The 19,642-nt window shown below is 33.2% G+C and overlaps 1 protein-coding gene across 1 annotated transcript in view; it reads left to right on the top strand.

Annotated features, from left to right (window-relative positions):
- Nucleotides 1–224: 224 nt before the first annotated feature.
- Nucleotides 225–19,642, top strand: part of LOC123659849 (tyrosine-protein phosphatase Lar) — a 122,754-nt gene continuing 103,336 nt past the window's right edge. The window contains exons 1-4 of the mRNA XM_045595015.1: nt 225–252; nt 624–740; nt 5,786–5,917; nt 13,091–13,270. Of these exons, the coding sequence (XP_045450971.1) occupies nt 225–252; nt 624–740; nt 5,786–5,917; nt 13,091–13,270 (457 nt within the window). The remainder of the gene's footprint in view (nt 253–623; nt 741–5,785; nt 5,918–13,090; nt 13,271–19,642) is intronic.

The following is a 19,642-nucleotide window of genomic DNA, read 5'->3' on the forward strand; positions in this document are numbered from 1 at the left end:
TCATCCGGTGACAACTCAATCGTGTTCGATTCACTGCTAACAACTGACTTCAGTCATGGTCTGGCTAACTCATTGCCTGAATAAATCGTCAATTGTGTGTTGAAAATGTTTCGTTTAGAAACAATGTGATGTATCGATTCTAAACGAATGAAATATTGATAAAAGACATACCTAAGATATAACTAAGTCTAAATGCATGTGTCATTATTGCCAAAATTTCCAATATGGCGCTCTCGGTTTTAAAAAATAGAGGTACGAATTCTCTAACAGCAATTTTTTCTTAGCAATTAATAAAAAATATTTTAGCAATTAGAAATATATGATTATAAATTTTTATTATCTTATTACATAGTTATGTGTGAACTTTTTCTGCTCCGATATATATTTACACTATTTAGATATATTAATATCGTGCAAACAATATGCCTTTTACGTTACTAATATTTTAGTAACTAGTTATAAAATTAAAAACATAATTTATACATAAGGTGTGGGATAGTAAAATTACTAATAAGTTAATAACTGTAGGTATGTTATAAAAATTTAGTATAAGCTTGATTGTATTGAATCACAAAAAAGCTGACAACCGCTATTATCCTAAAAATAAAATTCTTCTGGGACAGACGAAGGCACAGAAGGAACAATACTGCCCTTGGATATGGTGACAGAAGAACCATTAATCGGGATACCTCCCATTCCGGTCAACGATACTGGAAATATATTTATACAGTACCTAACACGTAAGTTTTACAGATAATAAAACATTCTTCTGTTTCAGAATGGAGGCGACAACGACGAGCTTTGACTTTTGTCATCAGATCGTCGACAAATGATATCTTTAAGCTTTCTTTCTGCCTTTTTTTCTGCTAACAATTTTTTTTTTTTTTTTTTACTAACATAGTGAACGAATATTTTAGACAGAACAAAACTTATTTTGTAATGGTAACAAGTCTCTTATATTATTTTTAATCTGTATTAAAATTAACGTTTTATATATTCGCTTGCACTTATACGAATGGTATTACAATAACGGTCGATATCATTTTACTTTTACATTCAAATCGCTACATATAAATGTTTTTTTTTAGTTATTATTATATAACAACATCCACAGGCTCTTACTCAGATCACACTTTTCGCAACGCTCTCGTCACGCATTCACCAGCTTACTCCCCAAGTCAAGCGCGCGTAAAGAAGTTTTACTTAAAAAATCTGTCTTTCAAATAATTTCACGCGTCATGTGATCTACCTCGCAAACTCTCAGGTCTAAAATATTGTCATTGAAATTACGAATAAAGCTCCGATAAAAGTTTGATAACCTATCTGGTTCAATTTATTACACGGTGTTAATGGATATTGAACTCGATTTATTTTGAAAAAAAAAGTCACGTTTAAAATAAAACTCAGCATCGTGTGAAAAAATAACCTTTAGGATCATTTCAACATCATTTTGAGAATAAAAAATTTAAACAGGTTTAAGTCGTATGTTGAATATTTTGATTATAAAATTTTGAAATGATATGAAAAGGATATATTCATTGTTGAAAGAGAGAAAAGGGCCAAGTTTATATTAAAACCTGTATCAAACATATAAAGCACATGACTGTGTTGAATTATTTTATTTTAACAGCTCATAAGCTTCAGACTACATGAACTAGTTTTAATATACATCTGGTCGACGCGGTATCGCAGTGGTCACAGCACTGGCTATAGCTGTTGTGCTGGCAGTCACGGTTTCGATTCCTGCACTCGGCATATATTTATTTTGGCCGTACAGATGTTTGCTGTGGTCTGGACGTTTGTGCTTGTGTATTGTTCCGGACCCCCGATACAGGAGTAAATCATAGTGAGATCTGTTACTGTGAGGCGCTTATTTACTTGTATACTACTTCTTGTATTATATTTGAAATCATGTTATACTTGCTATAATTAGGTAAAATATATTTAATATACACCGAAGACCATCGGTTATTAAATGTATGCTTTAACTAAAAGCGGATAATAAAAATAATAAATCCCCATCATACTAATTTTATCTAACATAATAAAAATATGATAATATTTAAAATGCTTTAAATGTTTTTAGTGTAATACAAATTTGTTCGACGTCCAGCCACCAGGTGGCGCTATTTGCGTGAAATATGCAAATGCAGCGTCAATTTAATACCTGGGATATAATAAATTTTATCCAATTTCTATTTGACCCTAACCTAACACTGTGGCCGAGATTATTGTCATAAATTCTGTTTGGGTAGATTGCATTGTATGCAGGCCTTGCGCGCTTAACTACTAATTGCTGTTGTTAACGTAGAAATATCGATACTGAAAAATTGTTATTTAACTATGAATAAGTAAAATAAAGAAATAAAATTTTTGAAGCTAAATATATTTTAAAAATAAGTATTAAAAAATTATTAAATATTTTTTTTGAGTGTGATCCTTTATCGATATAATTTCATCGACATTTCGCTTGCCCTTGATGCTTAATTCGTTAACCCCGTTCGAGCCATAATGAAATGTTAGCCGTAAAATGAAATTAAGGCAGCAATCCCATGAATCGATTATAGAGGAATATTGCATTTTGTGATTATTGAATTGTTTAATAATACCGCAATGTGAATGAGAATCTATCTGTGGGTAAGCTATTAATAGATTTAATGACGGTTTCTATATTCAGATAACGAGTCGTTTTATTTACGAACCCTTAAATTTCGAACAAGATTTTTATTTAAATTGGCACTAAGAGCAGTTCGTATAAACTTTTATTTATATAATAAAAATCCATCTATAGAAACAAATATAAATTGCTAAAATATGTTGTAAAGCGGATCGAGCTCCAGGGTATATAAACGGGGGGTAACTGATGAACTGACAGACATATACATCTATATACGTGTAACTAAAACATAGACATCGAGTCACCAACATAAATAACAGACGACCTTGTGTATATGTAAAACATATATACGTTTGTTAGCATTTAAATTTGTAATTCTAACAATTATTAAAATATTGGATTTTGTGTCGATATTACTCTTATTGTTTATTCGCTTTATACCGGAACAGTATAAATATGGTAAGCCCATCTACCGAATGGTTCATACCTATTCATTTACGATTAGTCAGTCACTATATTTAGGGTCACTTTTTGTAGGGTAGTTACCCAATAAATACTTTCATCATTCCAATTTATGTTTCTAATAATTTTATAAGATTGTATTGATTGTAATTTCATTAGATTATATCGTTCTTGTTGTGATTGTTATTTATTGAAGTACCAAAATAGCATAAAGATGGAGACACTATCTTCCGAATAGTTAAAACTAATTTTCGGATTGGTCAGTCGCCATCTTTGTCATGTATTGGCCGGATTGTTGTCCTAAAAATATGATAATTTGTAAGTTAAGAGGCAGTTATTGTTTAATTATTGTGCGGCTAACATTGCTGCTCGTTAATTGGCATATAAGTGATAAGAAAGATTGGTAAATTATTCAATGTAGTTAAAAGTGTGTGTTATAAATGAATAACTACAGATTTGAAGTGAGAAATAATTGTTTAGTTGAGTGTTTTCAGTTGTGTTCTACATATTTTACCAGTTGTGCTCTGCAGTTTCACCCGCGTTAATTTCATGTGAAAAATAGCCTACATATATATATAAAATGTAGTGTTATTCTTGTTTTTGAATATGAGTGGAAAAATTTATGATTAATATTCAAATTCATTAAAATACTTAAATTGATCTTAATAAATTTAATAGTATCTTCGTATAACTGATTTCTAAGTTCGTAACATATATTCGTACATAATACAATATGTCACATGCAATTGTAATTAAAATATTTTATATATTTAACGAAGCATTAATATATTATGACTGCTAACAAGAATCGTCAAGTATTTGTTTTACAGTTTTAAATTCATATCTAGTGACGAACCTTTTATATTTGAATCACAAATTCTAGTTAGAGTAGGGACGCGTAATTTTTATACTTAGATAAGGTAATCGACGCGGAAAGGCTTTAAGTCGTTAAGGCAATTACTGACCTATTTGCCTTCAAGTAAAAAGTGGCAAGATAATGGCCACAAACTGACCCAGTGACCCGTTGATCAGTTATGAACGCTGGAACTTTACCGTTGTTTGTTCTACTTCACTTATTGTGGTATGCATGTTGATAAGTCGGCTAATGTCATGACATTTATTTTCATTGCTGTCTAAATTTTGAAGGCTGTCGTGTTTCTGATTTCGTGTTATATTGTAGCAGTAACACTATGAAGTCTCGATTTAAACAAATGACAAAATTAAGTGGATACAATTTGATGGTACGTTTTTAGTGAAAAAATTCCTGGTAGACCTTGCACCATTCCCCAAGTGAATAACAAGTTTACAAGGAAAAAATGCCGACTCATACTTCGGGGCCGTTGAGCAAAACTCAAAATCGCTTCCATGAAGCAATTTAATTCCGCACATAGCGACGTCTAGGCTTCGCGTAATTTAATCCAGCTTGGTTGGCGCGAATAGCGTTAAAAAAAAAATAGCCGACTTTTTATTTGTATTCCTGCGTCGGCACGTCCTGATGCCCGTTTCAATCCCGCGTACATACATATAAAACGTGACCGTTCCCGTCCTCGTCCATCGAGAAATAAACATAATCTGTCACACATCTCTCCTCCCTCACGCTCGACGTGATTTAAAAGCAAAATATTTGAGTCCTGACAATTCAGATAGTTAACGAGATCGCTATCAACGACTTGTAATTGGACGTCGAGTGGCGGTCATTAAGTCCGCGCCGTGACGTCGCCACGAATATAAATTGAGTTTCGTTCGGACTTCGGGGGCGGTGATTATGTGTGTGTCGAAATAGCTCGATATGATTGTTTTGTTTGCGAGGTGAAAGCTGATCCATCTTTTTTTGATGTCTCTAATCGGGTACCAATCTCTGCGGTGGTCACTCCATGAATATTTTAACTTTCCGTGTGACGGTCTCCAAAAACAAGCTACTGACGTTCGTTTATTAATGTCACATTGATTGCTGGATCGCCACCCCTGGGATTAACCTCGGATACGTATCGAGGACTAAATGGGATTTCATTTTCTAGTTCAGGAATCAAACGCTCCCCGCGGCGCTGGCCCAATGTTCGCTCCGAAGTCCCTTTAGACATTTTTGTTCTGGTTCGCTTGACGTCGGTATTCGCTGCGGGAGTCAAAAATTCACGTATCCTCAGTAATATAATTGTTTCGTGTCCTGATGCGCTTTTTTCTTTAAAATTATGCCATAAATCTCACTCCCGAGTAATGAAAATGTAGTGCAGCGTTTTCACTCATAATGCATGAATACATTTTCTTCACTGAATTCGCGATTCCTCATCCAAACTTTCTTCAAAGTTTTATGCATCTTGAAAGATAAAACTTTTCAAGTGAGGAGTTAATCGTTTTAGAAATTTACATGTACATTTGTACACGCGGCTACAGCCGAGATAATTTCATTACGGAGGATCTTGGGTTGTCGTTAATTTATTTATTAACAGTAAAATTGGATCTAATGATAACTTTGCAGTATCGACCGTCTCTTGGTGAAGTTTTATCCCAAGGAACTCGAAGTAAAATGTGTACATTTCCATTCGTATAAGTAAACAGAGTTTCATTTATTATTATTTAAATTTGTTTTGTGTTTTCTTTCGTTTCACGAAGTATAAACATCTGTGTTTAGGTAATATTTTTATAACTCACAAACAAACGAATTCAGACTTTATTTCGTACTGAAAGGGTTCTTTTTTCTGTTTTCAGATCCGCCCGAGATCACGATCCGGCCACGCAACCTGCAGGTTCGCGCCAACGGCATCGCCGCCTTTTACTGCGCGGCACGAGGTGATCCCATACCCAACATTCAGTGGCGAAAGAACGGGAAAAAAGTTTCAAGTAAGTGTATTTAAACAAGACGATCTAATTTTATGGAACAGTATAAATGGAAGTACAAAAGTAAAACATTAATATCTTGTAGGTAGGCACATCACTCGCCTACTTCTATTTTCGTTCACTATTTGTATAAATAAATAAATGTCTACAACATGCACACACGGTCGTCTGTTCCTAAGTAAGCAACTTGATACTTGTTATGAGTAACAGCCGCCTGGGAACATATTTTTTTCCTATAAACAAACATAAATAATACATATATAAATAAATATATCCGCCTATCCGCAGTGGAGCAAGAAGCGTATGCCCAGCATAGGGATATTACAGGCTGAGTGCGATGCGAAATAAACATATATATATATATATATATATATATATATATATATATATATATATATATATATATATATATATATATATATATATATATGTATATATCAGACCAGACTTAGAGTGGAAATTGAACCCACAACCCCCGGAGCAGAAAGCAGGGTCACTACAAACTGCGCCAATGGGCTAGTCGTATCGAATTTCCTATGAACAAATATTGAGCACAGTACACTCACAAAAAGTTTCATCTTTGACATTTATGTAGTCAGAGCTCAATCTAATCTGTCTGCTGTCAAAAGCCATTCGTTATATTAAACGTTCGAACACATACATTTATATCGTTACTCAGCGAAGGTGCGACGTGACAAACGTGCTACATAAAAACACAGGCCATTGAATCCGGGAATTCTATTCGTGATTGAAATGTAAAAATGGCGTTTTTGCCCATAAATATGTGAGACCGGTAATGACGTCTATAAGCCTGGAGCAATGAGCTGGAAAAACGTATAGTCGCGGCCACGCACGCGAAAACCCCGCCCATAAAACCATTCAGACCCCCCCCCCCACCCCTAAATAGTTTCATCGCCCGCCATAAAAAATGTAATGTTATCAATCATATCCGGAGTGCGGGGAACGTGAAAGAATAAGGGTCACGATCACCTCCGCGCTCTACGTCTTATCCGCCTTATCAAACTTTATTCTCGATTTGTCTGTCTGTCGACACAAGCGATCTATCAAATCGCGTCGCTGACTCGTGTAAGTGTGTGACGGGAAAACATTCGGATAGTGATGGCGACGCGGACCGAAACGAAGATATATTAGGAGCGTGCGAACCGGAAATTCTATGAATTAATTATTGTCTGAGAAGATCGGTACTGAGAGCTTCAAGACGAGGCTTAAGTATCAAGTAATTGAATAAGAGAAATACGTCAACATCTGAGATAATGGATGTTTTAAAACGTTCTTACATAAGAAACGTTCGTGAATATTTAAATTTTCTTGTAACATCGACATGTACTCGTATGTAACAGTCGCCGAACTGTTAGGATGATAGTATCTCTTTGACGTGGCTAATAAATCAATTTTCATCCGTAATTTGATTTATTATTTGAAAAAATAATCATATTGACTACAATTTACTGTAGTATATAAGTATTATGATTTTATATGAAATACTACAATAATACCACTTAACAGTTAAATTAAGAAATGTCTATTTGTAATAAAAATTTGTGAATAACTATATATATCGGATTAATGTAACGAATTCGCGTAAAAGCAAATGTAAAATATTTTTATACGTGTTTGTAATTTACACTTTTGCACGCTATAATGTTGTAATAAGGCTGTACATATTTAAGCTCGCTTTATACTCGATAAATTTCGAATGTAATTGAGGATTAATAAACTATGCTATACTAATATAACTATACTATACTAATATAACTATACTATATATAGTATATATAACTATAAAAATCTAATAAAATAAATAACTAACTATACTGCTGTAGTAGTTTCATAAAATAGTACAATGCCCATATATGCGAATGCGTCACAATGACAAAGTTCTTCCAACTGCTAAATTTACACAATAATGTTATTTTCTAAAAACTTTCGTACTTTATCTAATTATTGTGACAATTTGAAATAAAATATTCTAATTTTTAATTCGAACTAGATACACGTTAAATATTTTCTAGCGAAGTTTTCCACCCAACCACCTAGTATTATAACACTAGATGTAATGTCCACGATTCATTGCAAGCATTTGCATCGCACGACATTGTAAAAAACAAACAACAACTTTTGTTGCCTTCCTCAGACCTTAATCCGATGAAACAAAGTTTAGATTCGCCTGTTGTTTTTACAAGTGTAGTTTGTTTTGAAGCGAGTCGGTGTGGAAGCTAAATCGCCACTCCTACTAAGTGTTAGAGAAATGTATCCCCGCACCAAGTGAGAGTAATCGTTGTCTCTGCAATAGGTAAAAAGATAATGCCTTGTTTGGATTTACCCATCTTGTTAAGAAATTCTAGTACGCAAAATTAAACGGAGACAAGAATAAAGAAAACTTTTATAAGCACTTGTGGTACCAGAGGAACAGTAAATGAAATGCTTTTTAAAAAACGGCGTGAGGGGTTGGTTGGATCGAACCCCGGTTGGAACGAAGTCCCTTTCGCTTTTTGGTAGAAGTTTGCTGTACAGTCATAATTTATATTGTAAAATATTAAATTAGCGCAGTTAATTTGAAAAATTTGTAATAAAATATATTTATTAATATAGTGATTTAATATAAATATTAAAAGGTATAGGTAAAAAGAACAAAGCTGTAGATGGTTTAAATAAATAAATTAAAAAAAAAAGAGAAAAAGTCTTGTTACGCCTTTTCTCGCTCCCATCCCGCTACGCATTGACGTGTACCGCGCCATAAGGAACTTCGTTTCAAAAATTACAAGAATAAAAGTGTAAGTCTAAAAAATATAAGTAGGAGGAGCAAAGTGTAAAATGGGAGAGTGTTGGCTTCCATCTCTCTTGATTAAACGCACGTAACATCCGTAACGCAATAGAGAGTTTTCTTTACTCTTATGTTATGTAAGGCTATGATACCCTGGTCATCTCGTGTAGGATCTATCCTACTTAGCTTTACAGCAATAACCTAAAAGCTCATTAGCTACATCGAACCTTAAAGCTGTCTTATTTTGATCTCTTTTTTTCAATAATTGATAGGCTTGCGTTTGACCACTATTTCACCTGATGTTAAGTGAGAATGTGGTCTATGATGAAGCACGCTTACCTAGAAGTAGCTTATTCACTCGCGACTTAAAGATCCCCAGATTGTAGCTATGCGGAAACACAGACGCTGGTAGAGAGTTCCATTCTTTAGCCGTACGCATCAAGAAAGTACTAGCGAATCGCTTAGTGCGTGTAGTGGGTATGTCAACCAATAAAATATTTAAAACAATATATAACTTAACTAAGGATATCTAGACAATCACGGTTATTTATAGTTTCATTCAAGTCGTATATGTCCTATAAATTATAGCCTCTAATAAATATTACAGGTACGTCAGATTTGTCATCGTTTCTTAATGATTATTTATTGTAATTGATTTCGTTGTTTAATCCAAACGTAATTAATATATCGTTTTAACGTAAATTATATCTTCATATGGAATGTGAGGATGATAACTCACAGTTATGCGTTCAATTTAAGCAGATATATTAGTAGTTAAAATAAATATTGCCATTATTTGAAATATATTTCTAAATTCCAAATAGAAATTTATGACTATGGTGTAGCAGAAAAAAATAATTCATTTACGCTTATATCATTCTATGGAAATAGCGTAAATCTGATGGTACTTCTGATCCATAACTCGTGATGATAATCGCGTTGGTCCTGGTAAAAAAAAACAAGTATTAGAACTCACGGTGGAGTAGTTTGGTAAATGACTCTTTTCTACTATTTTGTTTCTTAATTTATTGAAGTTGAAGTCTTTATTATTTACAACGCTACCAATATTTAAATAACAGTAAAGTGGCTTTTGTTACTAAAAATGACTATTATAAATTTAAAACAAATTCTCATTATTGTTTGATACTTCCTACAAGTCCGAACCTAAATTAAATGTGCCGAAACTAGATACAATAATGAAAAATTTTAACATATATACAACAGTATAGTACATATAAGAAAAGTACGACTTTCAAAGATAGTTGTTAATGACGTCATAAGTTTTTGCAAAGTCCAGTACCACATCATATCCTTTATGGAGGCCGTACAATAAATCATATTAAGCCGTGTGTCCCATAAAGCTAACTAACGTAACTAGTGCTCTCTGTGCGCGTTTTATCTGTGACACATTCTTTGATTCGATAAATGAACTCATTAAAATCTTCGCCGCGCGCCCGCACGTTGTACAGACGTATTTACGACGCTTTTTACTCAACCCCGGGAGCGGCAACAATTTATTTGAACCAACATAACCGGGATTTATTCATTCCAACGATAAAAATATGTTAATTTTCAAGCATAATGCATATTCTCTGATTCAGTTTTATTTCAACGGTTATTATCTTGGTATAAAAACAGAGATTCGGTATACTTAATAAACTTTTCATTCCGCTTTGAAAAACCGTTTAGCATTACTCTATGTACACGTACACGTGTGTGCTGTTGTTATACACACATTGATTTTTGTGTATTTAAAATTAAAGATAAATGTATTCCATTGTTTTTTACCTTTGAAAACAATGGTGGTGGTGGCAATTAGGTACAGTCTTTTAAACTTATTGCGCTTTTTTTCATATTGCGCTGTTGTGGGTCGCGAGTAAAAAATCATTTATTGTATACCATAAACACAATACTATCTCTTTAACATGAGGAAACTGAAAAATCCATTTATTATTTTTCTACACTTTCTTAAATAAATCCCGTATTTTTCTTCTTACTTCATAAGTTTTTGCACTGTGTCGTCATCTACGTCATAGGTCACGTTATGTTCTAAAGTAAAACTTCTAGGTCTGAAAAGAGTTGAATTAATGAACTAACTAGTCATTTTTAGTGTTATCTAAAACATCCTGGAAATATCCTACTAATGCGCGAAGCCCTCTTCTCGATATAGAGCTCTTCCTCTAGCTTTAACTTCCTACTCCTTCATTCTCTTACTTCCTTAGCTTCAAGCCTAAATACTAATATACGATGAATATCCCACTTGACGTACTTTACTTAGTAAAGGTTAAAATAACGGTACGGTTAGAATAACCGAGGTACGGTAAAGAGCGCACAAGGCCACACACCCGGAAACAAATATTCAAATCAAACATTCATACAAAACAAATATCTTCCCCGGACGGTATCACGATCGCCAGCGGCAAGGCGAAGTTGCGATATACATTAAGAATTAATATGTTTAATCAATATTATTTATTGATTTTATTATATGTTATACAAATTATTTGTTGTTGATTAAAAAGTTTAGAGTTTAAATCGCTAAGCTTCTTTATGGCAGCTTGATGTTGCTGTGTAACGGATTACGATAAAAAGCTTTATATATAAAATGCACTTTCCAGCATGAAAATAAAATACAATATTTTTTTTCTTTTTGATAAAAAATGTAACATACAATCCGAGAATCACATATAAAATATTTCGATAAAGTTCGAAATTAAAATAACGTTTTGAGGTCGTTTTCAATAAGTAATAGTCGGGTTTTGGATACATATTTTCTAGTTTGCTTTTATATTTCCGAGTCATCACGAATCAAACCGCAATTTGGTTGAAACTGTTCGATTTTTATTTGTTCTAATCTAGAAAAAAGATAAACAATTTTCGCTAAAATATTGCTTTGTTGTTGTTGGTTTTGGGTTCTCCATTAGGTTAATTTTGTATTTTGTTAAGAAAACAAGACAATTAAAAAAATTAAAATCTGAAGCAGCCCAACTGGAGAGTGCCTTCGACTTCCAAAAATCTTTGACTAGCCCGTTGGCGCAGTTTGTAGTGGCCCTGCTTTCTATTCCGCGGGTTGCGGGTTCGATACCCGCCTGAGTCTGGGTGTAATATATATATATATATATATATATGTTTATTTCGCATCGCACTATATATATATTATAATTATATATGTATTATTTATATGTTTATCAAAAAAAAATAGTTATAACAGTCGGCTGTTACCTGTAACACAAGCATTAAGTTGCTTATCATAGAAACAGTCGACCGTGTGTGTATGTTATAAGATATTTATATTTATTAATTTAAAAAAAAAAGAAAAGATCACAACTGTACAATAACTAAACTAAAGTTGTTAACTGTGTAAATAAACAAGGAAAATAAATAATTTAAAATATACAAAATAAGTAAATAAATCGTTACTAAATCTCAACACAAGCTTTCATATCATATAAATTCTATAATGACGTTATATGTTGATAGAAAGGGTTTTAAAGGACTTTTCCTTTGTTTTATTCTCTTTAACAATTTAAATAAAAGCTTGTTTTTTTTAAGGTTTCTTAATTTTAATTTATTTTAACACTCCCGTTTCCACGCTATTACTACATAAGATAATATCATAACTGATAACAATATCATCATAATTGTCTGAAATATAATATGAAAATTACAGCTATTATAGCCAGGCATTATATCTTCTTGATACTAATTATTGTTAGAATAATCTATTTGCTAATTAATCAGATGGGAGTTAATCAATTACTTAATTAATCAAAATGAGAGTACCATTGTTTATTATTTCTTAAAATGTTACGTTAATAATATCATCATAAAAATATTAATAGTTCATATAATTTACTGAACTATTAATATATAATATAATTTATTTTATATAGGATATTTCAGCCTATAAATGTCCCACAACTGGTCGACGATATATTGACGTGACAACGTCTAAGAAATCGATGAACGCCGGCTGCATGCACGAAAAAGAATGACCACTGTCCCGTTATGCTCATTGTGCGCTTGCGCCGCATCTATCTCTCTTCCACTCGATTGACCTATGCGTCCGAGGAGATGTTTTGTTATGCCGTTGTCACGTTAAACTATCAACCTTACAGGCAACAATTTTTTTTTTTTTTCTTATAAGATATGTGATAGAGTCATATTGGTCACGAAGTTCAAATTGCTGGCGTCAAGTTTCTCACAGTTTTTTTAGTTTTTCCCAAGAATAGTAATCTTTTCGTGTTATGAAAATTATGACTATGGTTATATTTGACCACGTCTCTTGACGAATTAAATCGTTATGTTATAGTAACTTAGAATGCCTGTCTTTTTAGTTTTAGGTTATAAGGCGTATAACACTTGCTAAACACTTAAATTATCTTCAACAGATACACAGTCTCGGTTCCAAGTGTCTGGGATGGACTCGGCGGCGGGTCCGAACGCCAACGGAGCTGTGCTGAGGATCGACCCGGTGCGGGCGCAGAGGGATGACGCGACTTATGAGTGTATCGCCGAAAACGGAGTTGGGGATGCGGTTACCGCAGTTGCTACTCTCACCATTTTTGAAGGTAAGAGATACATATATAATTTATACGGCACACGTGCTACCTGATTTTTTAAACCTGGTAATTTTGAAAAAAATAAGCATTTTTCATTCAGGTACATCCGGCTGATTCAAAGTACAAATAAGATGATAAAATAATTAAGAATGAGAAAGAGGTTCTAAATATACTTCAAATATTGTATTTACATGTAATAACTGTATATGTAATGTAATTAAGTGGACTTTATTTTTGTCAGTTACGTGTTGGAACTCGTGATTTTTTTTAAAGCACGAGTAGTTATGATCCATTGGATATAGGTACAATAAATAAATAAAATGTAGTTTTTTATTTTTTACTTTTTAGGGTCTATAATAATTTTTTTTCTAAACTACAGTAGGATTTTTATAGATTAGATCAGAAGTTGAAATCGAACTGCAATCTTCTGATAAACTAGATAAAAACATATCAAAAGATTATAGGATTATTTTATATAATTCAGAAGACTCACTAATTAAGTAAAAAACATCTTCCCAGTTATTAGAAATCGGAGTAAAACTTACTGAAGTTCATAACTATGTTAACTCTTATTTCTTTTATCGCAAATGCCTCGTCAGTGTCGATTCATAGCGAATTCTATGTAATCAGATTGGTCAAAGTAACTAGAAGTATTGAAGAGAAATCAATCATGAATACTTTAGTAGAAACACTAAAGGACGGAAGGAAGGATAATGTAAAAATATAATGATAATGTAATAATATAATGTAATAAACCTAGACTTGTTATCTTGAACAAGCTAGTTATGTTAGACCATAGCATGAGAACAATAGAAGTAAATTGTTGATCAGCGGAATAGGAGAATTCACACTGTCCCATGCTTTGGGATCATATGCCTGAGAAAGTGTTTTTAGAATTATATCGTAGATTAATCCAGAGCATTTAATTCTGTTCGGACGAGTCTATTGTAATCTTTAAATAATTTTTAAATTAAATAGTTTTAGTTTAAATAATGTAACATTTTTTTAAAAGCCCTTACGCGCTCCCGTTAACTTGTCAAGCTTGAGACCACTGTTCAAAAAAGTAAAGCTTGTCATACTCTTTCTTTAGGTGTTCTTTTTTCAATATTATGAAAATATTAATTTTGAAAGACTTCAAAGTAAATTAGACAGCCACTCAGGGCTTTCATTCGACTACGACTTACTCGTATATATCGACTAACTAATACTAATGATACCATTATTAAGAAAAAAAAGTTACGAAGAAGGGTGTCCCTCGTTTAAAAAATGAAAATTTCATTTATTTTGTATCTCTTTAGTGTATCTGTGGTACAAATATTAATAGCCACCGTGGAAAAAGAATCTTCCCATAAACGTTGACCACATAAAACAGCCATGGCGACACCTTGATCCCGGCACTAACTCCACGAAGACAGCCTTTTCAATAAATAAGCATTAACCGGTCTCCGACTGCGATCGTCCAAACCCTAAATTGGAGAGAGATTCCAAGGAAGTATCAAGACAATTTCGATAACGAGCGCCAAGTATTATCGGAGCTTAATATTGAAGATCATTACACCGAATGTGGTGTGACGCATAACAGTCCGAGGCTCTCTGGTTAGAGTTAGTTGTCCATTGTTTGACATACATCTTGTCACATATTATATTGAAAATTCTGTATAAATCAATCAAAATCAAAATTATTTTTATTCAAGTAGACTTCCAAAGAAGTTTAGAATTAAAAAATTACACAGTGTGTATTAGAATCTAATAAATCAAATATCCTGGGATATGAAGCTACCGCCAATTCTGCTTAAAAAGACCGGCAAATACTTACTATTTTACAATCTATTTTTTTTTGCAAATTTTAATTCATTAAAAAATACGTAAAAATCATAACCTATAAGTACTACATTGTTACAAATAATAACCCAATCAAAGCGAACATTAGAAGCGATAAATGATTTTTTTGTGTTATTGTACCAAAGTTTAATCGCACGAAAAGTGCAACTTGTTCTGACAAACACAAGAAAATCGCATTTTTGTCAGAACAAAAGTCACACTTTTCGCTCTACACTCTACCGCACCGCATTCTGTATGCATCGCCCTGCTCAATTGCCAACAGACGATTAAATCTCGATAATTATGTCATAATTCAGTTCTTGGCGACACACTCCTTTGCATATATTTGCGTGGAGTTACGACAACAATTGCGGTGTATCTCGGAACGCTTGCGACAAGGAATTTAAGAGGTTAATTGCCTCGTTTGTTGTTTATACTGTTTGTTCGTGCTTTGTTACCAGGCTTTAATATTTTGTATTAGTTTTACGTTTCGATATTCACTAGTTTTCTACAGTTATCAGGAATATTTGAACTTTTTGTATAAATCTGTTAAGTAGAACTCTTATTACGTCTACAGTTTAGTTTTGTCATAAATAATATCACGTTATATATAGATAAATTATACTGCTTACTGTTGTTGAATGGAAATTAAAGAAAAAAATGATAAAACGTCTGTGACATTATGAAAGTAATCAAACTTTAAGAATCAAATTTTTTGGTTTCTTTTTGTTGGAAACTTAATCATTGCGACGCTCGAATCGCGCTTCCTGTAGTTGCGCTTTTTTATTATTATTTACATTTTGTTTCCATCAATTTCTTTTCCGTGCTCATTTTACGATAGGTTACCAACTTTTTTCATATTCCGTACCCCTAAAACTTTTATTACCATATTCTTCCAACCTTAAAGGAAACTAAAAAAGAGCCTGAGAGCTACATTTGTATAAATCTTTTAAGTAAAGTATTTGAAAGTGCTCCCTTACAAATCTGTTACGTAAGATTTATTTACCTTCATCAAAAAACTATAATTCTTCGTTAAATCCTTTATTTTGTATAGAAGCAGTATTTATTTTACCGATATTTTACTATCTACAACGTACCCTTATTTCTCTTAAATCCGGCTTATAGACGTTGCAAATCTTGTACAATTTGACAACGGACGTACGTCTCTATAACTTAGGGAGCTATAGATAATCACTACCTATTTCCTGTGTCTCTGCTAACATGGAATGAGACCATTATAGGTACATACTTTTTCATTTGCTACTAATATCAAAATTAAACATAGCCCATATACTCCATTTATTATATTGCTTTAAAAGCGTGTACGCAGATTTGTAAAACAAAAGATTCTTTAAAACGAGATAGTGTGTCATTAAAGTGAGCTTCAAGATGTTATGTAGTTAGATGTAGTAGTAGATGTAATGTAACAAAGCTGGAAAGTATGTTTGTCCATCGCATACAGCTGTAATAACTCTCAGGTGTACGTAATTATGGAATCAGACCATGTTTGGTTTAGTGTTTAAACAGTAATCACTGTTCATATATAGCTTGTACGGTCTGAACACACCACATGCGAGGCACTAATTAAACAACAAGCCTTGTAATGCACCAAATCAATCTATATTCGTAGGGTAATAGCTCTTAGGTGAATGATTAGGTGCTATATTATAATAGATTGTAATAATCTTCTGCTGAGCATTTTCTTCTCCTATAAAGAAGAATGAAGTAAGGAAGAATTCAAGCATAATCTGCATATTTCAAAGAAGGACTTAACAATTCTTAGCGCACAATAGATACAGGATTGACACAATTATGTAACTTGCCATTAAATTAATTATAACTTAAATGACGTTAAAATAGCCACGTCATCTCTTCTTAAAAAAATATTATATTTACGTAATATTAAAGAAAATAAACCCCGTCTTGACGAAGTTGTACAAAACTTTTGCAGTTGTTTGGCAAAAGGACGAAGTTCCGAATCTTGCGCGTATCTTATAATATCTTGGATGGACAAGCTACTGTAACTACCGAACTAAAACATTACATTTTAATAAATAAAAAGAGTAATAATTATAATAAAAACTTAACAACGTTGTTTTTTTAATTTTTATATATATTAAAATATTGAAATTCAATGCTGTGACGCCGCGTTGGCGCAGCGGTCACAGCCATGGATTGTACCTGTTGCGCTGGAGGTTACGGGTTCGATCCCCGCACATGACAAACATTTGTATTGGCCACACAGGTGTTTGACATAGTCTGGGTGTTTGTGCAGTCCTAGTGGGTCTCCCCACCATGCCTCGGAGAGCACGTTAAGCCTTCGGTCCCGGTTATTATTATGTACACCTGATAGCAATCGTTACTCATAGTAGGGGATAAATCCGCCAACCCGTATAGGAGCAGCGTGGTGGATTAAGCTCTGAGCCTTCTCTTAGGGTAAAACCGGGATAGATGCCTCACTTTTTGAAATAGCCACCTAATTTTAAAAATATGATTTTTATACGAATAATTTTTATTAATGTAACTAGCTCAATCCTTCATGTTGAATTATGACTATTTTTTTTCAACCTAGCCAATGCAGATTAAGCAGAAATTAGCTTTTCGTGAACCCTTTTTTTTGAGGATAGATGCCTACCTATATGGATAGTTGCCTCACCATGAAAATAGTGAGTAGGATAGATGCCCTTTAAACCGTGTAAACGAAAAACCAAAAACCAAATGTTAGGATAGGCGACTCCTAAAACACCGATTGTCTTCCAAGAAACATGGGCCATAGCAATGAAAATTTTTTTGTTTTTTTTATAGATTATACTATATATATATATAGTATCTAATATAATATAATATATATATACATATCTATAATATAAAAATGAGTCGCTGAATGTGTTGCTAAGCGCAAAACTCGAGAACGGTTGGACCGATTTCGCTAATTCTTTTTTTAAAATGTTCCTTGAAGTACGAGGATGGTTCTTACGGAGAGAAAATAATAATAATTAAAATTCTAAAAAAAAATAATAAAATTAAAGAATCGACTGTTAGGTGATACGAAGTTCGCGGGGTCAGCTAGTATATATATATAAATATATAAATTTAATTAAATTTTACAAACATTTATTCAACAAAAGTATAAATTCTTAATTGTTGGTCTAAAATATTCATATCAAGTGTCAACATGCACATTGCACAATCATACTTTCTCATCGAAAGCTGACTGTAGGTTTTCTATAGTCCAAGAACATACTCGAGCTCGCATTTCTTCCTTTCTTTTATATTTTCGTGGCATAGTTCTGCTAGAATGAGTAAAACATCCAAACATAAATATACCTAAATACATAAAAAATATAACAGACACAAAAAAAATTATACATATAAACTTACTCTGTATATGGTGAATCGGTGATCGCTACCAGATGTATATGAAAACAGCCGGGACAGAAAGCTTAACGTAATCTACGAGGCACAGTGGGGAGACCCTAAAGAATAGACTTACTAACTGGAAAGAAATATTTGTACAAATGCAAGCACCCCTTCCGGGCGGGAATCGAACTAGCAAACTCTCGATGTTTAGGAGCATACATGGCTGCATGAGCCACTGAGAGGTTGTAATAGAATATACAAATCCCAAAAAAAAACGAATTTAGGAACATAAAATAAAAAATACTCGTACAAATATATAATGAATTTTTTATTTATGAAAAGTTAATTTCAGAGCCCTTTCTGTACCTTTCATCACTCTGCGTCAAGTCTAAGGGCACCTATACCTCAAAAAATCAGGGCAACTATCCTTTGTGATTGGGATAGATGCCCACGTATTTTTTAAATAAATTATAAACAAAATAGCATCTATTTACAACTATATGCAGACTCAATGACCCAGTATATAGACGTGATAAAAAATATAACGGAATTTATTACTATTTATAAAATTATACAGCCTTAAATACTAACCTTTAAAACTTTGACGTGTTTTTAAATTTCGCCATGGAGAAAATTACACACACGATCCAAACGCGTCCTTGCCACACGAATATCTGTGGATATCTGAGGTACGGGGTGTCTTCGACTCCTACTTATGCGATTAATTTTTATTTGTGAGTTCGGGATGTTAGGTTTTTAGAACATGAGGCATCTATCCCACTGCGGCATCTCTCCCGGTTTTACCATACATGGGGAAAGAGGCCTATGGCCAACCGTGGGATATTACATCCCCCCCCCCCCCCCTTATAACTTCGGGGTATGAAAAATAGATGTTGGTCGATTCTCAGACCTACCCAATATGCACACAAAATTTCATGAGAATCGGTCAAGCCGTTTCGGAGGAGTTTAACTACAAACACCGCGACACGAGAATTTTATATATTAGATATATTATGTATGTTCGGGGATAACTTCGCCGTTTATGAACCAATTTTGATAATTCTTTTTTTTTTTTTTGTTTAAAAGGAGATATCCCAAGTGTGGGACCATGATAAGGAAACCAGGATATGATGATGGAATCCCAGAGAAATCCAGGGAAACCTTTCAAAAATCGTAGTGACGACTAGTGCGTTTGTTAAT

The sequence above is a fragment of the Melitaea cinxia genome, chromosome 14, assembly GCF_905220565.1.
Source record: "Melitaea cinxia chromosome 14, ilMelCinx1.1, whole genome shotgun sequence".
Taxonomy (NCBI): Eukaryota; Metazoa; Arthropoda; class Insecta; order Lepidoptera; family Nymphalidae; genus Melitaea; species Melitaea cinxia.